Source organism: Scyliorhinus torazame, chromosome 15, assembly GCF_047496885.1.
Source record: "Scyliorhinus torazame isolate Kashiwa2021f chromosome 15, sScyTor2.1, whole genome shotgun sequence".
Classification (NCBI taxonomy): domain Eukaryota; kingdom Metazoa; phylum Chordata; class Chondrichthyes; order Carcharhiniformes; family Scyliorhinidae; genus Scyliorhinus; species Scyliorhinus torazame.
This window is the reverse complement of record NC_092721.1, coordinates 140,193,803-140,217,205: the sequence shown is the minus strand read 5'-3', so window position 1 is coordinate 140,217,205 and position 23,403 is coordinate 140,193,803. Positions and strand designations below refer to the sequence as shown.

At 44.2% G+C, this 23,403-nt stretch overlaps 1 protein-coding gene across 2 annotated transcripts; it reads left to right on the top strand.

Moving 5' to 3' along the window:
- Nucleotides 1-619: 619 nt before the first annotated feature.
- Nucleotides 620-22,176, top strand: eef1akmt1 (EEF1A lysine methyltransferase 1). 2 transcript variants are annotated; one of them, XM_072476832.1, is made up of 5 exons: nucleotides 620-706; nucleotides 7,330-7,487; nucleotides 9,610-9,692; nucleotides 11,712-11,992; nucleotides 13,825-22,176. In XM_072476832.1, the coding sequence occupies exons 2-5, from the start codon at nucleotides 7,347-7,349 to the stop codon at nucleotides 13,965-13,967; spliced, it is 648 nt and encodes a 215-aa protein (XP_072332933.1). In that variant the 5' UTR covers nucleotides 620-706; nucleotides 7,330-7,346; the 3' UTR covers nucleotides 13,968-22,176. The 2 variants fall into 2 exon arrangements, with proteins under 2 accessions (XP_072332933.1, XP_072332934.1); XM_072476833.1 differs by lacking the exon at nucleotides 620-706 and adding an exon at nucleotides 5,705-5,772.
- Nucleotides 22,177-23,403: the final 1,227 nt, after the last annotated feature.

The window sequence follows — 23,403 nt, the reverse complement described above, 5'->3', positions numbered from 1 at the left end:
CAATATCCATGAAAAATCAAAGGCATTCCTTGTACCAGCGAATGAATCAAGATAAACGTTTGTTTCTTCCATCATAAATAAAACAGCTGGAAAAACTTAAGTAGGACTGGCAGCATCTGGAGAGAGAAACCGTTTTGAAGAGTCATTCGGACTCTAAATTTTAACTGTTTGTCCACAGACCAGCCGAGCTTTTCCAGCATTTTTCTGTTTTTATTTTAAATTTCCAGCATCTGCAATATTTTGCTTTTATTCTTCTGACCTTTGGCAACACCTAATATTGGACATCTGAAAATTAGCCATAACAGAAATCCGATAGTGCAGTAGAAAAATAGCCTTTTTCGTAAATCCTCATTTGATTTTCGCCTCTATTTTAAACCCAGGAATTCAGTTCTCCCCAGGTTCCGGTATTGCTCTTCAGTAACGAGCTCCTTGGAAATGCATTTGGCGTCTTCATTTTGAAAGAAAACGCCGAAGATGGATAACCACCACCTGGCTGCTGTTGGTCTCATGCCCTCAGACGTTTCAGCCCCACCTGGCTCTCGTCCTCCGGCCTTTCACCTCGCAACCTGCCGAAGCGACAATGCACTTCCGGACTACCGTTGCGTGCGCCATTGCGTCACTTCCTCTACCGCCGTGTGACGGTTCTATGCGTCTACTTAGTGGCTCAGATGTCAAAGGGGAACGGTCAAGTCCTGGTGGAACGTGGGTGAGTGCAGGATTCTGCTGTTGGGGGATTAAATGAAGAAGGCGAGGTTGCAGGCGCCATGTGTCAGTGTGATTAAAAACAATGTTTAGTTGCTCTGGCAGTTTAGAAATCTGAGTTGTTACAGTGCAGGAGGCCATTCAGCCCATCGAGTCTGCACCGACCCTCTGGAAGAGCACTCCACTCTATCATTGTAACCCCACCTATCCTGCGTATCGGTAGCACAATGGGTAGCACTGTTGCTTCACAGCTCCAGGGTCCCAGGTTCGATTCCTGGCTTGGGTCACTGTGCGGAGCCGGCACGTTCTCTCCGTGTCTGCCTGGGATTCCTCCGGGTGCTCCGGTTTCCTCCCACACAAGTCCCAAAAGACGTGCTGTTAGGTGAATTGGACATTCTGAATTCTCCCTCTGTGTACCTGAACAGGTGCCGGAATGTGGCGACTAGGGGATTTTCATAGTAAGTTCATTGCAGTGTTAATGTAAGCCTACTTGTGACACTAATAAAGATGATTATTATCATCTTTGGAATGTGGGAAGAATCCCGAGCACCCGGAGTAAACCCACGCAGACACAGGAAGAAAGTGCAAATTCCACACAGTCACCCGAGGCTGGAATTGAACCCGGGTCCCTGGTGCTGTGCGGCAGCAGTGCTAACCACTGTGCCACATCTACAGAGAGAGTGAGAGTTAACCTTTCAGGTTGATTTGAACCCGGGTTCAATTCCAGCCTCGGGTGACTGTGTGGAATTTGCACTTTCTTCCTGTGTCTGCGTGGGTTTACTCCGGATGCTCGGGATTCCTCCCACATTCCAAAGATGATAATGTCTGTGTGGAGTTTACACTTTCTTCCAGTGTCTGCGTGGGTTTACTCCAGGTGCTCCGGTTTCCTTCTACAGTCCAAAGATGTGCAGGATAGGTGGGGTTGCAATGATAGGGTGGAGTGCTCTTCCAGAGGGCCGTTGCAGACTCGCTGGGCTGAATGGCCTCCTCCTGCACTATAGGAATTCTATGATTTCTAAACTGCCAGAGCAACTGACCATTCCCAGCATTCTCTGTTTTTATCACACTGACACATGGCGCCTGCAACCTTTCAGAACTGCAAGACGTTCGGGATGATCAAGTAAAAAATCATCTCATAAACTGGCACACCTCTGTTCTGATGAAAGGGTCATTGGAATTAAACAACTGTTTTGCTATGTATGCTGCCTGACATGCTGAGTGTTTCCAGCATTTTCCGTTTTTGTCATCATTGAAGGAAAAGCGCCAACATACAGTGAAGCATCCAGAAGGAGGGAGTGCGTACCTGGAGCTTGCTTCGTCCAACTGTTGTAGTGATTCAAATGAAAATTCACAAGACCACAACATAAAAGCAGTGTTGCAGGTGTTGGAAATTTGAAATAAAAACACAGTGCTGGAAATACTTAGCAGATTTGGCAGCATCTGTGGTGAGGGAAACGTGTTTTGAGTGGAATATAACTTCAGAGCTGAAGGAAGGTAGAAATGCAATAGGTGTCATGCCATTTAAAGGTGGGGGGAGGAGAAGGAAGAACCAAAAGAAAAGTCTGGGATGGCATGGGTGGTGGGGGAGAATAAATACATGATTGTGAATGGCAGAATAATGAACCGCTCTGTCCACAAGCTAAGAATATAAAAAACAAGATTCAGACTGGCACATGGCAAAAATAAACAGAAGTAACATGAGGGACAAAGTTTATGGTCCATTGCTGTCCTCTGCTTGCTGCAGTGTTCTAGCTAATCTCATCTTCTGATTAGGCACTTTAGACCTTGACAGACGAGAAATTTAGGGAAGGAATGCTGAGCTTCGGACTCAGGCAACCGAAGGCATGGCCACACAGTGGTGGAGCAGTTAAAATTGGGAAAGTTCAAGAGGGCAGAATTCGATAAGCACAGATATCTCAGTGGATCGTTGGGCAGGAGAAGCTTACAGAGTTGGGAGGGGCAAGGTCATGGAGGGATTTAAAAACAAGAATGAGAAGCTTAACATCAAGGCATTGCTTAACTGAGTGCCATTGTAGGTTTGTGAGCCCAGGGTTGATAGGTCAGTGAGAGTGTGAGTAAGGACATTGTTTTGAGCGAACTCATGTTGGTAGTGGGAAGAATCTGGGACACTGGCTTAAGGTGTGTTGGAATAGTAAAATCAATGGTATGAATGAGGGTTTCAGTGGTAGGCACGTAGTTGGATGACATTAAGGAGGTATTAAAGAATATGAGGTAATGGAGGATATATGGAGTTAGGTTGCAGATCAACCATGATTTAATTGAATAGTGGAACAGGCACAAAGAATCATAAATTTCATAGTCCCGGATATTTTCTCTCTTGATTCCATTGCTTCACATTGGGGAGCAAGCTGGCTGCCTCATAAGCAAAACCAGAGCTCTGGGAGATGCAGAGACAAAGAAATAGCTCAGGAGCTAAATTATTTTACTCCTGTCCCTATTTCTAGGTGAAAATACGTGCTCTTGCTGATGTGGTTGGGATCAGATATGCTAAGAGCCTGAGGCACTGGCCAGGGAGAGGGAGTCGGTAGCCAGGAAACAGAGCTTCTAGCTGGGATCAAAAACAATAAATATTGTCTTCCCAATATTTAATTGGATACATTTCTGCTCATCCAGTACTGGATGTCTGATGAGCATTCTGGTAATTTAGCAGCAGTAAGTGGTACAAATAGAGATAAATGGTTTAGATCTAATTTCCAAAACAGAACGGTGACCACGGTTGGGAAATAAATAATCCGGGTACAGAAAAAAACAATGGCAAAGGAGGAGGATACCCCTGAGAGTGAAGAATGACATAAAACATTAGTGGGAAAAGATCCTGCTCAGAGAACCAAGAGGTAGAATCAGTATCGGTGATGTTTAGGAATAGCAAGGTGGAATAATGTTGGTGGGGGCAGTTTATAGACCCCCTAATAGTAGTTATACCTTGGACACTGCATTAAACAAGACATTATTGGAGCTTTTAACAAAGGCAATGTGATTGTTGTGGGATACTGTAATCATTATAGAGACTAGGCCAATCCAATTGGCAAAGTGGCCTGGAAGATGAGTCTGTCATAGAATATTTTTGTGATAGCTTCCTGGAGCTACAAGTTGTGGAACCAGCAGGAGATGAAAATATTTTAGATTTAGTATTGTGCAATGTGTCACGGTTAATTAGTAATATCTAAAATTAGTAAAGTATTCACTGAGAAGAACAAATATTTTTGTCCGTCTTCGTAGTAGAAGTCACAAGTTAGGTACCAGAAATGGAGAGTAACCTAGAGTCTAATAAATGTAAGTAAATTAAGGGTAATTACTGTCAGCAGAGAAAAAGTACTGGAGAAGCGCAAGCTACCAAAATCCGACAAATCCCCAATCATAATCATCTACATCCTAAGGTTCTAAAAGAGAGCTGCAGAGATACTGTTGCAGGATGTACTGATTATGATTTTCCAAAATTCCTTAGATTCTGGGAATGTCCCAGCAAACTGCAAGTTAGTAAACATAACACAGTTATTCAAGAAAGGAGGCAGAGAGAAACCAGGAAGTTAGATGGGATCTATCCCATGTTACTGCGGGAGGCAAGGGGAGAAATAGCTGGGGCCTTAACAGATATCTTCACTCCTCTTTCACCACAGGCAAGGTTCCAGAGGACTGGAGAATAGCCAATGTTATTCCCTTGTTTAAGAAAGGAAGCAGGGATAATCCAGCAAATTATAGGCCAGTGAGCCTGACATCAGTAGTGGGGAAGCTTTTGGAAAAGCTACTGAGGGATAGGATGTATGCACATTTGGAGGAAAATGGACTAGTCAGTGACAGGCAGCATTTTATATGGAGAAGGTCATGTCTCACCAACTTGGATGAAAAGACAGAGACTAATGTATCTAACTTTGCTGATGATAGATACAAAGCTAGGCGGGAATGCATGTTGTGAGGAAAGCACAAAGAGTTTTCAAAAAGATATAGATGGGTTCAATGGGTAGGCTGCAATTGCAGATGCACAATAATGTTGGGAGGTGTAAAATTATTCATCTTGCTCTTAAGAATAGAGTAGCAGAATATTTTAAAAGTTGTGAAACTTGTAAATTTTGATATTCAGATAGACTTGAATGTATTCATACAAGGAACACAAAAAGTTAGTATGCAGGTACAGCTAACAATTAGAAAAGCAAATGGTATGTTGGCCTTTATTGTAAGGAATAAGTATAGAAGTTGGCTACAATTGTACAGGGCTTTGGTGAGATAAGACCTGGATTAGTGTGTGCAATTTAGGTCTCCATATTTAAGGAAGGTTATATTTGCATTAGACACGGTGCGGTAAATGTTTACTAGATTGGCCCCTGGGATGAGAGGGTTGTCTATGGTGAGAGGCTGAGTAAATTGGGTCTATATTCTTAGGGGTTTAGAAGACTGAGAGGTGATCCCATTGGAACATATAAAGTTATGAAGGGGCTATCAGGGTATATGCTGAAACATTAGTTCCCCTGGCTGGGAAATCTCCAACAAGGAACACAGTTTGGGGATAAAGGGCTGACTATTTAGGACAGAGCTGAGAAGGAATTTCTTCAAAGGGTTGTAAATCTTTGGAATTCTCTGCCTCAGAGGGTTGTAGATCTGCTATCATTGAATATATTTGAGGCTGAGATGGGCAATTCTTGGTGTCTCAGGAAATGAAGGGATATGGAAAATAGGTGGGAAAGTGGAATTGAAGTCCAAGACCAGCCTTAATCATATTGAACAGTGGGACATATTGACGGGTTATATACTTCTATTTGTTATGTTGTTATGACAGTGGAGGAGCCCAGAGAGGTGCGAGTGAGGTAGAGCAGAGTGCCATCAGTATCCATATGAAAAATACTGCTATTTTTTGGATGATGTCAGCAAAGAAAAGCATGTATATGGGAAATAGGAAGTGTTGCTAACTTTGGTTGGCTCTTAAATGTTGCCCGTTGTATCTTTACTTAATTTGCTCTGTTTCTATAACCTTTGCTCTAGAGTCGCCAGGTATCTTTATGATACCGCCACGAGGTTCAAGTTCAAGTACTGATCAATAACTCGACACACCAATTAGTAAGATTCAAATCAAAACACATTTATTATACACAATAAATCACTACTCCTGCATAAACTCTACTTTCTAGACTATCTCTATCACTAAAAGGCCTATACTTAGCTTCGGAACTGGCCCACCAGGTATGGGGAAGAAATGGCCTTTCGTTCGATTCTGAGCTTGCAGGATTCAAAAGCTGGTATGGACTGGTAGCTAGGAGCGCCTATCTCGTGGCGTGCGTTGACTGGAGACTTACTTGGTTGATGCGGCAGCTAGGCAGTTCACTGTCAAGAGTTGGTTCGCGCTGCTGAGTGACCCTGCCAAGAAGGACAAATTGAACTTGGGGGGGCTCTACTTTATAGTCCCCGGGGCTTCGCGCCGTTCGGGGCGGACCCCGTATCTGGTTCCAAATGATTGGACTATGTTCCGATCACTTGGATCGATTTCTCCAATACCGGAGCCGCTCCCTGATTGCTGGGCGGTCCCTAGGTGTCCGTTGGCCTTCCTTTGTCTTGGCTCCTGCTGGCGCCGAGGAGTCTGGCTTGGCCTTATTCACCTTACATGTTTCAATTGTTCCCGGGGATCGCTCATTACTATGCAGATGGCTGTGAGTTTCAGTGCTGTCTGGGTTTCTGCAAGTTCTAATACACAGGAGACTTTGCACCTGCTAGTTTTTCCTGGCTTGGCTGAATTTCCCTGCATTCTTTGCGGATCTCCATTTTAAGTCGGGAAGAGGCCAACCCAGGTGGCTACAGAAGGGACAAAGAATAGACCAGAGGTAACGATGTGAGAGCAGGAAGAGAAGCTATTTCATGTAATACAATTAGATGGACAATAATGGAGCCAAGTAAATGCAGTCAGCTGGACAATGGTGCAGAGGCATTGGAGGAGGTGATCAACCATGTCAAAGACTGCCAATATATGGAGAAGGACAAGGAGGGATAGTTTGCCTTTACCACAGTCACAAAGGATTCACTGTGTGAGCTTGATAAGATCCATTTTGGTCCAGTCGCTGGGCTGAAAACTGATTAGATTGATTCAAACATGGAATCCTGGGAAATTTGAGAGGCAACACATTGAAAGAGTTTGGAAAGGACAGGAAAGTTGGAAATGAGGCAGTGGTTTGCTAGGGTGGTGGGGTCAAGGGTCTTTTTCAGGCGAGAGGTGATTTAAAAGAGAGGGACAAAACCTGAGGAGGGAGAACATTAATTATACCACCTGTGGTGAACGTATTGTACTAACCATTCACCACTGTATTACACTGTATCATGCTGTTGCCCATGTGGGCTCCACCTATGGACCATTGTACGATATTACACAGAATATATCATGCTGGTGCCCTTGTGGGCTCCGCCCCCTTGAGGGGAGGTATAAAGAGCAGCTGCCCTGTAGGCGGCCCTCACTAGCAGAGCAGTCGCAGGCAGGCACTGTTCTAGTCGATTAAAGCCACTTTTCACTTCAACTCTCTGTCTCGCGTGAATTGATGGTCGCATCACCACCTAACATTGGAAGGGAAGGTGGGGGTTTGTATTAAAATTATTATTTGGGATATTATACACTCTTTTGATTTGTTCCAGGGTAATTTGCTGTCAGAATGAATGACAGTGATGATGATGATGACACTCGGTTGTCAGTTCATACTTTGGCTGCCTTGCAACAATTCCAGCTGGATCAACAGAAGAAGCAATTTGCAGGATTCAATAATTACGTTGTTGGGTCCATAGAAGAAGACTGGGTAAAATATCGATGATTTGTATTTGGCTATCTATTTCTGAAATGTAGCTGGAACAACATTGCTTTTATAACATTTTCTTTGATAACATTGTACACCATAGTAGCTTGGTGGGCTCTGTTGGCATTTTATTTAAGTATAATTGCAGGCTGATGAATAGTGCAAAGCACAAAATGCATTTAATTTATACGAATTATAGCCTCCAGGTGGCCCCATAGAATAACTGTTGTAGGTATCTCGGAGGTAGATTAAAGAGCACTGTTGGAGCAGATCGGAGTAAACTTTACTCTTGCGAGCAATCAAAGAACAAACAAAGAACAAAGAAATGTACAGCACAGGAACAGGCCCTTCGGCCCTCCAAGCCCGTGCCGACCATACTGCCCGACTAAACTACAATCTTCTACACTTCCTGGGTCCGTATCCTTCTATTCCCATCCTATTCATATATTTACCTAAGCATGCTTGATGCTAACTTTCAGTGGATCAAGTTGCTAAGTGTTAATTTTCTGGGACTAACATATCCTCATCAAAACAAACATTCTTTAAAAAATTACTTTTGTTGAAAACAGAACACTCTAAGCCTAAAAGTCTCCCATTTTCTCGAAATGTTAATTTCCCAATGATCTCTTAAAGCTACTAGCTCTGTGCCATTAAAAACATTATAGGTTACTCAGAAAATAAATGCTCGGCGGAACTCAAAGCTCATTTTAAAGTGTCCTCTTTTCATTTGTAACAGATTGGGCTAAGCCATAGCCTATTAATATCGAAATACTGGTGCTGGGAGATCAGGAATAACTGCTTTGCTAATTTGTAATAATGGTACGGAGACGCAGGGTAGCACAGCGGTTAGCACTGCTGCCTCACAGCACAACCCAGATTCGATTCCGACCTCGGGTCACTGTCTGTGTGGAGTTTGCACTTTTTCCCCGTGTCTGTTGGGTTTCCTCCCACAATTCAAAGATGTGCAGGTTGGTGAATAGGCCATGCTAATATTGCCCAAAAAAGGTAGGTGGGGTTATGGGGTTAGGCACGGGGGATTGGGCCTAGGTAGGGTGCTCTATCGGAACAAGGGCTGATGCAGACTCGATGGGCTGTATGGCCTCCTGCACTATAGAGAATCTATATAGCATTCTAAGTAGATATTTAATAGAGGTTATCTAAATTATGAGTAGATAGGGATGGAGCAACTGCTTCCAGTAGCTGTAGCATTGGTAACCAGAGAACACAAATTTATAATCATTGGCAAAAAAATGCAAGGTGTAGGTGAGTTTGTACTGAGTGCTGTTAAGATCTGGAGAGCATCGCCTAAAGGGTGGTGGAATCAGATTTAATTGGAACTTCCAAATGTAAATTGAATGTTTGCTAAAAAAATAAATATGTACAGGGTTCTGTGGGAAGATCCGGGAAGTGGGATGAATCACTTTCAAAGAGACGGCACAGATCATAGATCATAGAATTTACAGTGCAGAAGGAGGTCATTCGGCCCATCGAGTCTGCACCGGCTCTTGGAAAGAGCACCCTACCCAAGGTCCACACCTCCACCCTATCCCCATAACCCAGTAACCCCACCCAACACTAAGGCCAATTTTGGACATTAAGGGCAATTTATCATGGCCAATCCACCTAACCCGCACATCTTTGGACTGTGGGAGGAAACCGGAGCACCCGGAGGAAACCCACGCACACACGGGGAGGATGTGCAGACTCTGCACAGACAGTGACCCAAGCCGGAATCGAACCTGGGACCCTGGAGCTGTGAAGCAATTGTGCTATCCACAATGCTACCGTGCTGCCCACAGGCACAGTGGGGTGAATGGCAGTATAATTCTGTGATTGCTATCTACAATGTACCAAGTTTTGCAAATTCGTCCGAACAATTACTTTTGCATACATGCTCAGATTATTTGCTTTTCTTGGTAGTTTTTGTTTTAAGTTAACTTCTTTAGATATGATTTCACAGAATATCTTTAGGTAATGCACCCGACTTGATTATAATTTCAATATAGTTGTGGATATTGGGACATTGGCATAGAATTATAGTTTAGGATGTTAATTTTTGACTGCAAGTTTTAAATAGGGCTACTGACCCAGTAATGTTGCTAAATTTCTGAAATTATTTTTCTAGCAATTAAGTCAGTTTTGGTACAGTGATGAAACGGCTCTACGGCTAGCCCAGGAGGCAATTGAAGCTGCAGCAAATGGCGGCAGGTATATATATATATAAAGATTTATATACTTGCAGCCGTACAGATAACTTAATGTTTCTCGGGTGTCTTATTTTAATCAAAAGGCAAACCGAAGTTCATTCAAGAAGTAACTGAGACATGTGATTTCTGAAATTCTGACGTTGTATTCAATTCCTGATATTGTTCAAATAGCTGATCACAAAAACAATGGCAAAGATGTTATTCATACATTGTTACAGCACTTATGACTTAAGGAGGAGAAATTGGCTGATCCCTATCCAGGCACCAGTTAGAAATGTTGACATTGGGTGAGGGCAGGATTCGGATTAAATTTGATGTCACCATCAGGTATATCCCGCCAACACTCGTCATTGAGGCTCTCGCTGATTGGGGTACTATGGGTATCATGGCTGATTAAAACATGGGCAGCACAATAGCTTCACAGCTCCAGGGTCCCAGGTTCGATTCCCTGCTGGGTCATTGTCTGTGCGGAGTCTGCACGTTCTCCCCGTGTCTGCGTGGGTTTCCTCCGGGTGCTCCGGTTTCCTCACACATTCCAAAGACATGCAGATTAGATGGATTGGCCAGGATAAATTGCCCTTAGTGACCAAAAAAGGTGAGATGGGGATATTGGGTTACGGGGATAGGCTGGAAATGAGGGCTTAAGTGGGTCGGTGCAGACTCGATGGGTCAAATGGCCTCCTTCTGCACTGTATGTTCTATGTTCTAAAACCAGACAACAACAAAGTACTGGTGTCAGCAGTAGAAAAGGGAATAAATATTTTCAAAGCTTAAAGATCCAAACAAAAGCAACTGTGTAATCCATTTGCAAACAATGCCTATTGTTTTAGTCTGAGTGTTGTTGACGTATTTGACTATGAGTGACAGCACAGCAGAGCTCATTCCTGTCCCCACCCAGTGTCCACATTTCTAGAAGAATTCTGGTTTGTGATCAGGATTGGGACATGTGCCCAATATTTTATTCCCTCATTTCTGAGTGCAGCCTAGCTGAAACTGGCTGACTCGAATCTAAACATAGGGCCTTCCTGGTTTTAATGGCACAGTACCATACTTGGGTCTAATAATCTTCAGAACCATCTGGGCAGAGGCATGCAAATTCGTTCGAGGTCTCTGCCGGTCAGCCACTTTTAAAAAATTTGAATTAAAAAAAAAAAAAAAAAAAATTAGAGTATCCAATTCATTTTTTCCAATTAAGGGGCAATTTAGCATGGCCAATCCACCTAGCCTGCACATCTTTTGGGTTGTGGGGACGAAACCCACGCAAACACGGGGAGAATGTGCAAACTCCGCACGGACAGTGACCCAGAGCCGGGGTTGAACCTGGGACCTCGACGCCGTGAGGCAGCAGGGCTAACCCACTGCGCCACCATGCAGCCCCTGCAAGCTACTTTTGAAATGCACTTGAAATTGTATGGGTTAACCTTCCTGCCAAGTCTTGGAAAACCTACGACTCCATTCTTTTAAAAAAAATAAATGAGTAACCAATTCTTTTATTCTAATTAAGGGCAATTTAGTGTGGCCAATTCATCTATCCTGCACATCTTTCTGGGTTGTGGGGGTGAAACCCATGCAGACGGTGAGAATGTGCAAACTCCACACGGACAGTGACCCGGGGCTGGGATCAAACCCGGGTTCTCAGTGCCGTGAGGCAGCAGTGCTAACCACTGCGCCACCGAGCTGCCTGGACTCCATTCTTGAAGCGGAGTAGAAGAACCTGATTCAGGGTGAAGCTACCACCATTCAGTGACCCAAAGCAGCATTCATTGCACCACCAGAAACATCTGAAAAATATAACCACTTGGGGGGGGGGGGGGGGGGCAACTTGTGCATCTTCTATAAGCACCACCTTTCTTTCTATTTTCCTGGGTCACTGGTGGAACTCCTAAAAACATAAATTAAAGACTTCCAAGCTCCAAGTAGCATCCTATGATTGTTTGAATTTGGAGGCTAAAAATGTCAATCCATACACAGAAGTGAAACATTGAAATATTGCAATTTATTCATGTAATTTCTATTTCAGAATAGCTTGCATCAGTACCCCAAGTGTCTACCAGAAACTGGTGCAGCTTTGGAATGGAGAGTACACTGCTATTCTGTTGGAGTATGACAAACGGTTTTCAGTTTATGGAAAGGAGTTTTTTTTCTACGACTATAACTATCCAATGAATTTACATGAAGATCTTCAATCTCACAGTTGCGATATAGTGATCGTTGACCCACCATACCTTTCAGAAGAGTGTCTCAGCAAAATAGCACTAACCGTAAACTATCTAACAAAAGGGAAGATTCTTCTTTGTACTGGTATGTGGACATCTTTCAGTCTGTGTCCATAGAAAATCATTTGCCAACCTTTTGCAGTTAATGATAAATTAATGTTGGATATCGAAAGAATACGAATATAAATTTATTAATTGCACTGTTTTGATGGGTCTACAGACATGATTCAATTGACAGCAGTGTTGTGGCTCAGATTTGCAGTCAAGCAAATAATTGGCTGTTGATTCCTGCACTTTATATTAAAAAAAAAGGTAATGGCCTGGATTTTGTGGTAGAAATGACGGTGAAATTTACTCCACTGTAACTGACAGCTTTCGGAGACGAAACAAGTGCAGAATAACACAGAAATCCAGTAGACCACAATAGAATTGGTAGAAGTGACCATAGTCCTTGTGAAGTTAAACTTTTATCTTCACTGTGAGGATATCCTCCAATGGGTAGTGTGGCATTTGCAAGGTGGGGCAGACTAGACAGGCGTAACAGCCAAAGGCTTGGCACACAGTGCTTCAATGGTTCCATCCGGAATAGTATACCACTGTAATATGTGACCCAGCAAATCCTTCACTTCTTGATCACCATCATAGAATTTACAGCGAACAAGGCCATTCGGTCCATCGAGTCTGCACCGGCCCTTGGAAAGAGCACCCTACCTAAGCCCATACCTCCACCCTATCCCCATAACCTCACCTAACCTTTTTTGGACACTAAGGGCAATTTAGCATAGCCAATTCACCTAACCCTGCACATCTTTGGACTGTGGGAGGAAACCCACGCAGACACAGGAGAATGTAGACTCCACACAGACAGTGACCCAAGCCGGCAATCGAACCTGGGACCCTGGCGCTGTGAAGCTATAGTGATAACCACTGTGCTGCCCATTTTTTTTCTGTGGGCGCACAAAGCACACATCAAGCCAGGAGACCAACCATGGCTCAATGTGGAATGTTGGTCCTATGTTGGAATGTTGGAATGTCCATGAAGGACATGCCGGGAGTAGTAATGAGTTTACTGGTCCCTTACTTGATTTGAAATGCTATTGTGGATTTGCTGTACTTGACCTCTGTGGTCATGTTAAGCTCTGTGTTCTGTACTCTCATCTTTTCTGGTCTAATGGGTGATTTATTCCCCCTCCTCTTTCCCCTTCATCATGAGTGTCCAAGTTTTCAGTCACTCTTTTTTTGCACTCTGGAACTCTTAAACTTCATCCCACCCCACTTTCAAAAGCTTTCTGGAAACTTCCATTTTTGAATTAGGCGTTGGCCAACCCCCTCTCCCACCCCAACCCCTAAACCTCCTCCGAATTCCTGTTCAGTGCTCACAATTAGTCCTACGAAGTAATACAACCAGAATAAGCTGGATAAACTCAGCAGGTCTTGCACCATCTGTGGAGAGAGAAACTGAGCTAATGTTTCAGATCTAAATGATCCTTCTACATAAGTGACTTGTGATGTTTCATTATTTGGAACACATTATATAAATATAAACTTATTGGTTGAGTGAGGAAATAGTGTGACTAGAAGAGAACAGAAAAGTTCCAAATTTCCCAATTTATCTGTCTTTGTTTGTTTAGCTGGTTTTAACTGGTGTCAGCTGGGATGGTGTTGAGTGTGCTCCTTTAGTTTGTGGCCCACAATTAGAAAATGTGAGAAATCGGCCAAGATTTCTGCTCATAACTTGAAAAATATATATTTTTATTGATTTTCATATTTTTAAAGTACTTTCCCGCTCATAATTGATTGGGCTCGTCTTTGATGCTTTAAGCAATTAAACAGAGAATCAAAATTATCTGCCTGGGCTCAGGGCTGCCACTTGGTAAGTCATCTATTTATAATAATATTTGAATTTTTCTATTTCAGGTGCAATCATGGAGGACCTAGCAGCAAAGTTACTTTCTGTGAAAATGTCCAAATTTCTCCCAGAACACAATAGGAATTTAGCAAATGAATTTCGTTGTTATATGAACTATGAGTCCAGGTTAGATTTAGACTCCATCCTTTGAGTGTTTAAAGAATGGAAATTTAATGGTTGAATGATATGTTTATGGGAAAGACCTGGGGCTGGATTCTCCGATTCTGGGGCTGGATTCTCCGATTCTGGGGCTGTCCCCACGCTGGCAGAAAAACTGGCGAGAAACCACCACCGATTCCCCGTTTTGTTGGGGGCTAGCAGGAAGGCAGCGTAGAGCACCCGGCTCGAGCTGCCGATACGCCCCGGAGAATTGCCGGGTCCGTGGCCGCCCATGCACACAGCGGCGGTGTGCAGCAGCCGCGCCATGCAACATGGCGGTGGCCGCTCACGGACCTGGCCCGCAAAATAGTCCCCCCCTTTGGCCGGCTCGTGCGCCCTGGACCGCCCCACTACAATGCCCCCAGCCCCAAATAAATGTCCCCCCTGCCCGCAGATTGGCCCTCCCCCAACTGTGGCGACACTGGACTGAGTCCGCAGCCATCATGTCGCGTCCTCGATGGACGAGACTACACATGTCCCTCGCCGTCGGCCGTCAGGGGCAGAGCATCGGGGGGCGCCTGAGGCCGTCGATACGTGGTGCGGTGTAGCTTTGGAGGGACGTCGCGAAAGCGCCGCCGCCCCGATTTGGTCGGGAAATGTGATTCTCCGGCCGATCGCAATTCCCGAGTCGGCGACCGGAGAATCCAGCCCCAGATTTTTAAAAGAATGGTAACTGAGGTTGTTCCCTAAATATTGACACATGGATTGCAAGGGCTTGTATTATTTATTAAGTTAATTTACCATCCAGATTTGTGTGCTGCTGTTAGCAATTTATTTCACAAATAAATAATTTTAAAAAAAATTCCGTCAAAGGGTTCATGGATACAACATATAAGCCTCAGATGCTGGCTTTGTGCTTTTAGTGCTGTTGAAGGAGCAATTCACCACATGGTACAAGGGGCAGTCTTAGGAAAACATTCCCAGACACTGCAGTCCCATAAAATGCCTAATTTCAGAGTGTCATTTGCACAGGGATGGTTACATCGCAGACTTGTGATTCTGGGACCCAGGCTCATGTTCCGGGAGATGTGTTCAAATCCTACCAGAGCAGCTGGTGGAATTTCAATTCAGTTAATTAATAAATCTAGAACTAAAATTTGGTCTCTGTAATGACCATACAACTATAAGATGGTCATAAAATCCATCTGGTTCATCGGTGCCCTTATGGAAGGAAATCTGCCATCCTTGCCCAGCCTGGGGCCTACATGTGACTCCAGACCCATATGCTGTGGTTAACTCAACTAGCAAGCTACTCAATTGTACAAAATCATTACAGAAAACTGGACAGATCCCCTGATATTGACCTAGGCTCCAGAAATGACAACCGGACGCTGTACCCAGTCAACGCTACAAAATCCTCCTTACTAACACCTGGAGGGCTTGTGCTAAAATTGGAAGAGCTTTTCCACAGACTAAGCAAGCACCAGTCTGACATAGTCATTCTCACTGAATCATACCTTACATACTGTTCTAGACACCTCTATTACCACCCCTAGATGTCTCAGCCCACTGGGAAAGGTGGCTGCACAGTGGTTTACACTTGGGACAGTGTTTCCCTGGGACTTTCTCAACATTGACTCTGGACCCCGGGGCAGCACAGTGGGGCAGTGGTTAGCACTGCTGCCTCACAGCACCATGGGCCCAGATTTGATCCCAGCCCTGGATCACTCTCTATGTGGAGTTTGAAAATGAAAATCGCTTATTGTCACAAGTAGGCTTCAATGAAGTTACTGTGAAAAGCCCCTAGTCGCCACATTCCGGCGCCTGTTCGGGGAGGCTGGTACGGGAATTGAACCGTGCTGCTGGCCTGCCTTGGTCTGCTTTCAAAGCCAGTGATTTTGCCCAGTGTGCTAAAGTTTGCACATTCTCTCGTGTCTGCTTGGGTCTCACTCCCACAACCCAAAGATGTGCAGGCGAGGGGTATTGGCCACGGTAAATTGCCCCTGAATTGGAGGAAAAAAAAAGAATTGGGTACTCTAAAAAAAATTTTTTTTTTTTTTAAAGACTCTGGACCCCTTGAAGTCTCAAGGAATTAAGCTCAAATATGGGCAAGGAAACCTCCTGCTAATTACCACCTGCCACCTTCAGCAGATGGATCAGTACTCCTCCACATTGAATATCACTGGAAGCACTGAGGGTGGCCCGGTCACGGAAGGTACTCTGGGTGGAGGACTCCAATGTCCAAGAGTGGCTCAGTAGCACCACCATTGACCAATCAAGCTGGCTGAATCACAAAATACATATCTGCTAGATTGGGACTGTGACAGTTGTTGAGGAAAGAACAAGCAGAAAAAGCCTACTTGACCCTCACCAATCTACCTGCCGCAGATGCATCTATCCACGACACTACTAGTAGGAATGAACACCCCACAGTCCTTGTGGAAGCAAAGTCTCTCCCTCACTGTACCCGAACAGGTGCCGGAATATGGCGACTAGGGGATTTTCACAATAACTTCATTGCAGTGTTAATGTCAGCCAATAAACATTTATTATTATTATTTATTATTAAAAAAGTGCCATGTGGATTATCCACCTTAGCTGGATGCAGCCACGGCCATTGGACAACATGCCGACAAGAATTGAAGATTTGTGCTATAAAACTAGCTACCCTCCTAGCTGTCATTCCAGTACAGCTACATTACGGACATTGTCCAATAATGTGGGAAATTGCCCGAGTATGTCCTCTCGAAAAAAACATTTTTAATAAATGTTTTTATTGGGTTTCATTTTTTATGTTACATATATCAGTTTGAACGTTAAATTACAAGTGTTGTACCCGCGTATAATATTTTACGAAAGCAATCAAGGCAAAGTTAGAATTACACAAGAGAAAATAAAAACAAAGCACAAACAAATGAGGATCGCTAAACATATTTACATTTCCCTTTTTGCCCCACTTCGGAGGCTGTGTGCCCTATTTTGCCTGAGTTGCCCTATCTATTGTTGGCCCTACCTTGTGTTTCCCCACATATTGCTGCTCCCTCTGATCCTCTGTTTGTCCTTGGACCTGTCCCCTGTGGCTTTGCCCCTTGTGTCCCATGGTCTTTTCTTGCGTTTTTGCCCCCCCTCAGCCCACTTCCCCTCATTCCTCCCCCCTTTCCCTTTACGATCTGTTCCAAACATGGAAAGATAGCTGACCTCAGGAGGCGGGGTGAGGGAGAGACTGAACTTGACCCTAAGGCAGCATTTGACTGAGTAAAGCATCAAGGAGCCCTACCAAACAAAAAAAATCAATGGAATCAGGAAAACACTCCACTGGAGTCATACCTGGCACAATAGACGATGGTTGCGGTTTTTGGAAGCTAATTACCTCAGGCTTGGGAGATCACTGCAGAATTTCCTCCAGGTAGTCTGCTAGGCACAACAATCTTCAGTTGCTTTATCAATGATTTTCAGACATGAGAATGTTTGCTGATGATTGTACTGTATTCAGTACAATTCACAACTTCTCAGACAAGGAAGCAGTCCATGTCCAAATGCAGCAAGACTTGGACAATATCCAAGGTTTGGCTAATAAGTGGCAAGTAAGATTTGGGTCAGGCAATGACCATTTGCAATAAAATATGATATAACTATCTCCCTTGGACATTCAATCGCATTGCAATTACTGAATCCCCCTCTGTCAGCACTATGGGTTGTGCAGCCATATAAATATTGAAGCCACATAGGCTGGGAATTCTGCAGTAAGTATTTCAGTTGCTGCCTCCCCAAAGCCTGTTCACGAGGCTACTCCATTTGCCTGGATGTGTGCGGCAGAACACTCTAGAAGCCAAACACCATCTAGCACAATGTAGCCTGATTGATCAGCACCTCATCCACCACCTTAAATGGTCAGTCCCTCCAACATCTGTGCACAATAGCAGTAGTGTGCAATATCTACAAGATGCATTGCAACAACTCGGCTCACTAAGGCTCTTTGGACAACATCATCCAAATTCATGACCCCAACTGCTGAGAAGAATAAAGGGTGGGATTTTCCATTTGCTAATGCCGATTTTGTAATCGGCATTGGGCGGAGAATCTATTTTTACGCCCGAATCGGGGGCGGTGCCTGTTTTACACCGGTTGCGCATGCTCCGTCCCCTCCAAAACAGCATCATCTCGGGGCACGCCATTGGAACGTCACCTGAAGGCCCTCTCCCAAATTCCTGACCGCCCTGTTGACATGTGGTCTCAGTGGTCGGGAACCCAGCATAGCAGCTGCGGACTGTGTCCACGCTGCTACAGTCGGGCGGGAGCCATGCTGCTGGCCGGGGTAGCTTCGGCGAGGGCCGGGGGGACTGGTGGGTGGCGAAGGGGTGTGCGGGGGGCACTACCTGGCGGGTCAGGTCCGCGCACGGCCAGCGCCACAGACCCGGCAATTTTCCGGCTGTTTATTTCTTGGAATCTGGGCGTTTCATAGAATTTACAGTGCAGAAGGAGGCCATTCGGCCCATCGAGTTTGCACCGGCTCTTTGAAAGAGCACCATACCTAAGCCCACACCTCCACCCTATCCCCATAACCCAGTAACCCCACCCAACACTAAGGGCAATTTTGGACACTAAGGGCAATTTAGCATGGCCAATCCACCTAACCTGCACATCTTTGGACTGTGGGTGGAAACCGGAGCACCCGGAGGAAACCCACGCACACACGGGGAGAACGTGCAGACTCCACACAGACAGTGACCCAAGCCGGGAATCGAACCTGGGACCCTGGAGCTGTGAAGCAATTGTGCTAACCACCATGCTACCGTGCTGCCCGTTGTACGTGGCGCGGCTGCTAGCCCCTCACCTGTCGGAGGATCGATGCTGGGGCAGCGCCGATTTTTCCCACATAAACTGCCACGGATCCTCTGGACATAGTCTGAAAATCGGAGAATCCAGCCCAAGGTCTCGCTCTATTTCTGTACCCACGTTAGAATTGTATCCTGTATTTTATACTCTTTGTCCTTCCTACCGAAATGTCTTACTTCACACTTTGCTGCATCAAATTTCACACTTCTCTGCATTAAATTTCATCCACCAAGCATCTGTCTATTCCACCAACCTGTTGATGTCCTCTTGATGTTTACTGTAATCCCTCTGTAGCCACCTAAATTGACCAACTCCCGATTTAAAATGGCGAACGGCAAAGGCTGATGGGAAAGTCAGCCAACATAGACAGAAACCAGCAGCTGCAGGTTTGCTGTGTATTTACCTCTGCAAAGGCCAGACAGCATCGATACCAGCGACCATCAGCATAACAAAGTAGCAGCCATCTGCATACTGATGAGCAATCCCCGGGAACAATAAGTAACATTTTGGACACACAAAGCAAAGCCAGGCTCCTCGGCGCCAGCAGGAGCCAACACAAAGGAGATGAACGAGCACCTCAAGACCGCCCATCGATCAGGGAACCGCTCCAGTATTGGAGAAATCGAACCAAGCGATTGGGACAAAGTCCAATCACTTGGGACCAGGTTCAGGGTCCGCCCGGAAAGGCGGGAAGCCCCTGGGGACTATAAGACTTGAGCCCCAAGTTCAAATCGCTCTCTCTTCAGCCCTCTTCACCTTTGCGTCCTGCCCTTGTCACCCAGCAACACGAACCAACATTGACTGTGACCGGTGCAGTGACTCCCGACAGGTAAGTCTTAATTCAACGCTCGCTACGAGATAGGCGCTCCTAGCTACCAATCCGCACCAACTTCGAATCCCGCAGACTCCGAACCCGAACGAAAGGCCATTTGTTCCCCATACCTGGTGGGCCAGTCCGAAGTTAAGTATAGGCCTGTTAGTTGTAGAAGTAGCTTAGACGTAGAATTTGTGCATGAGTAGCGATTACTGTGTATAATAAATGTGCTTTGATTTAAATCTTACTAATCGGTGTATTGGGTTATTGATCATTACTCGTACTTGAACCTCGTGGCGGTATCAAAGATACCTGGCGACTCGAGAGCAAAGGTAATAAAACAGAGCAATTGAACCAAGGAGAAAATCAGCAACACCCCTCACAGTTCACAGCACTTCCAGCAAATTTTATAATTCTGCCCCATACACCCAAGACACGTCCTTAATGTCGGGATCCTATTAATGACTCGAGGAACCACACGATAATGTCTTCCAGTCCGAAAAGCAGTTGATCACCCATCAATCCTTTGTTACTTTATCAAAAATCTCCAATCGAGTTAGTTAAATATGGTTTGTCCTTAACAAATCCATGCTGACTTCCCATAATTAATCCACATTTGTCCAAGTGCCTGTTAATTTTATCCCTGATTATAGTTTCAAAAAATGTTCCCACTAATTGATCTGCAGTTGTTGGGTTTATCCTTACACCCTTTTTGGAACAAGGGTATAACATTTGCAAAGCTTTAGTCTTCAGGCACAACCCCTGTATCTGAGGATGGTAAGATAATGGTCAATGCCTCCACAAATTCTACCTGCACTTCCCTCTGATGCATCTCATCCGCCACAGTGATTTAGCAACTTTAAGTACAGCCAGCCTTTCTAATACCTTCTGTCAATTTTTAGCCCATCTAGTGTTTCAACCACTACGCCTTTCATTATGCCTTTGGCAACATCTTCTTGGTAAAGACAGATGCAAAGTATTCATTTAGTACCCCTGCCCCTATGCATAAATTCACTATTTGTTGCGAATTAGCCCCATTCCTCCATTTACACTACCCTTTTACTTTATATGCCTAATGAAGACTTTTGGATTCCCTTTTATGTTAGTTGTCAGTCTTTTCTCATGCAGCTTCTTTGCTTGTCATTTCTTTTTTCACTTCCTCTCTGAACTTTCTATATTCAGTCAGGTTTTCAGCCTGACATGTCATTTGGTACCTTTTCTGTTTCATACTCCCATCAATTTTGTCATTCAGCTCTAACGTTGTTAGTTCTACCTCCTCTTCCTCATTGGGCCAGAAACATAGTGTTCTAGAAAATTCTGTTGAACTGAAGAAATTCTTGCTCCTCTCTGTCCTTTACATTCTTACTATCCCAGTGTACATTATGATAATTAAAGCGCCCCATGATAATTACTGCACCCTCTGTAATTTCTTTGTAAATTTGTTCCTCTATATGTCATATTAGCTGGTGGGAAAACACCCATTGGTGTATTGATACCTCTATTATACTTGAGCACCTTACCTCTAACCAAATAGTTTCTGTCCTTGACTTTTATAGGATATCCACTCACTCCAGAACTCTAATATTCTGCTTAATCAGTTAGTCCTCTTTGATTACTTGGCAATTAGTCATTCCCTCGCTGCCTCACAGCCTTAAGCTGTGAAGCAGTCACATCCAGAAATGTGCTGTACAGGAAACTCTCAGCTCTGCTGCCTGTGTCCTAACTCATACCAAATCCCGTTCACCCATCACCTCTGTGCTTGCTGACCTCCGCTGGCTCCTGGTTAAACAATACCCCAATTTTAAATTTATAATTTCTGCTTTAAAATACGTCCATGGCCTCACCCCTTCCTATCTCTTTAATCCTCTCTGGCCCCATAACATTCCAAGATATACACACTCATCCAATTCTGATATCTTAAGCATCCCCAATTTTAATTGTTTCACCATCCCTAGACCTCTCTGTCACTTCCTCTCTCTCTCCTCCTTTAGCGCACTTCTTAAAAAACCAATTCTTTGACCAAGCTTTTGATCACCTGCCATAATATCTCCTTACCTGGCTCAGTGTTATTTTTGTTTGAAAACACCCCTATGAAATGCCTTGGGATGCGGGGTGCTTTATAAATACAAGCTTTTGCTGCTCTTGTATATATCCAATTTCCTATTAAAAGTACTATTGATACTGCCTCCACAGCCCTTTCAGGATTGCATTCCAAATCATAACAATGTGTGAAAATATTCAAAGTCAAGCACAATTTTAGAATTCACGGATCAAGTTCAAATCTGTATGCACAGATTACACTTGTTGTTCACAAAAATCAATTGATATATATTTGCTGGCTAATAATCTGGAAATAATAAGAGAATAGTGCTTTATTTGATATTTACTGAACTTTAGGACAAAGTGGTCTTGGTCAGTCAATGTATAAAGCCCTGTGTTGCCCTTTGTCTCATCTGTTTTGTGAAGCAGCAGCAAGAAAATCATATGCCTCAAGTTATTCTGGACAATCATTGTGTTTCTGCATGAACCTTAAACCCGCTTGTTTCCTAATATGTAATCTATCTTTATTTGGTTATAAATAAAGGTCTTCAGAACATACTTTTTGATTAAATGGTGAATGGTTCTACTGATTATAGTTTAAGTCTGACAATGGTTGAAACCATTCGCTTCATCGTTGCAATAATTCAAACATGTGATTTTGATGTGATCTGCTACAATACATGACTGTCTGAATATTGACTTCAAAGGTATTAGTTAAATCCTTTTCTCTGCCTAACATTGCCCAACTATCATCATGCAACCAAATTGTCCTGCAAAATGTTCTCATCATGACTTTGAAGACACTTAAGCTAACTAATTGTGTTGCTCTCTTTGGTTGGCTCTGAATATGGCGGTCAGTATGGTCGCCTTCCTTAATTCTAATTACATTTGCTCTAGAGTCACCAGGTATCTTTCGATAAAACCAAATACTGATCAAAGACTCGATACACCAGTTAGTTAGTTCAAAGTCAATGCTTATTTATTTACACACACAGTTAAATATACTCATGCACGAAACTCTACAGACTAAACTATCACTACTACTAAAGCCTATACTTAGCTTCGGGCACCCACTCAGTCAGAGGAACAATGGCCGTTGTTCGGTTCTGAAGCTGCTGGGGTCGAACTGGTACAGGGGAACAGCTAAGGTCGTCTGTCTGGTAGCGTGCGTTGACCTTGGACTTACTTGCTTCTGGTGCAGCTGGTGAACAGGTCTCTCCTCGGTGAGAGCCGGGTCCAAGAGAACAATTCTCTCTTGGGGGCTCCTTCTTATACCCAAAGGGGCTTCGCGCTCTTTTGGGCGGGCCTTGAACTTGGCCCCAATCAATTGGGCCGTTTCTTGATCATTCCTATTGATTTCATCCAATAAAGGGGTGGGTGCCCTGATGACTGGGCGTGTCCTAGGTGGCCGTTGGCCTGCTTTGTTTCGGTCTCCTCTGGTGTCTGCCTTAGTATCGGTTACTCAAATGTTACTCTTTTGTTCCCAGAGTTGGGCCATTAGTATGCTAATGGGCCTACAGTTTTGGTCTTGTCTCGGAGCTGCGGCTCCAATATACAGACAAGCTCTGAACCTGCTTGTTTTCTCAGCATTGTCCATTTTCCCTGCAATCTTTGCAAAGTGTCCATTTTGTAATCAGGAAGTGGCCATCCCAGATGGCTACAATTGGATAGTTTGTTTTTGATCAGGATTTCAAATTTTGTGAGTGGCACATCCGGAATATATCACTGGAAGCAGATTGGTCAGTTAAAATTGATATCTTACCTTGAACTCCTTTCAGCTGGTTGCATATTTCTTTTC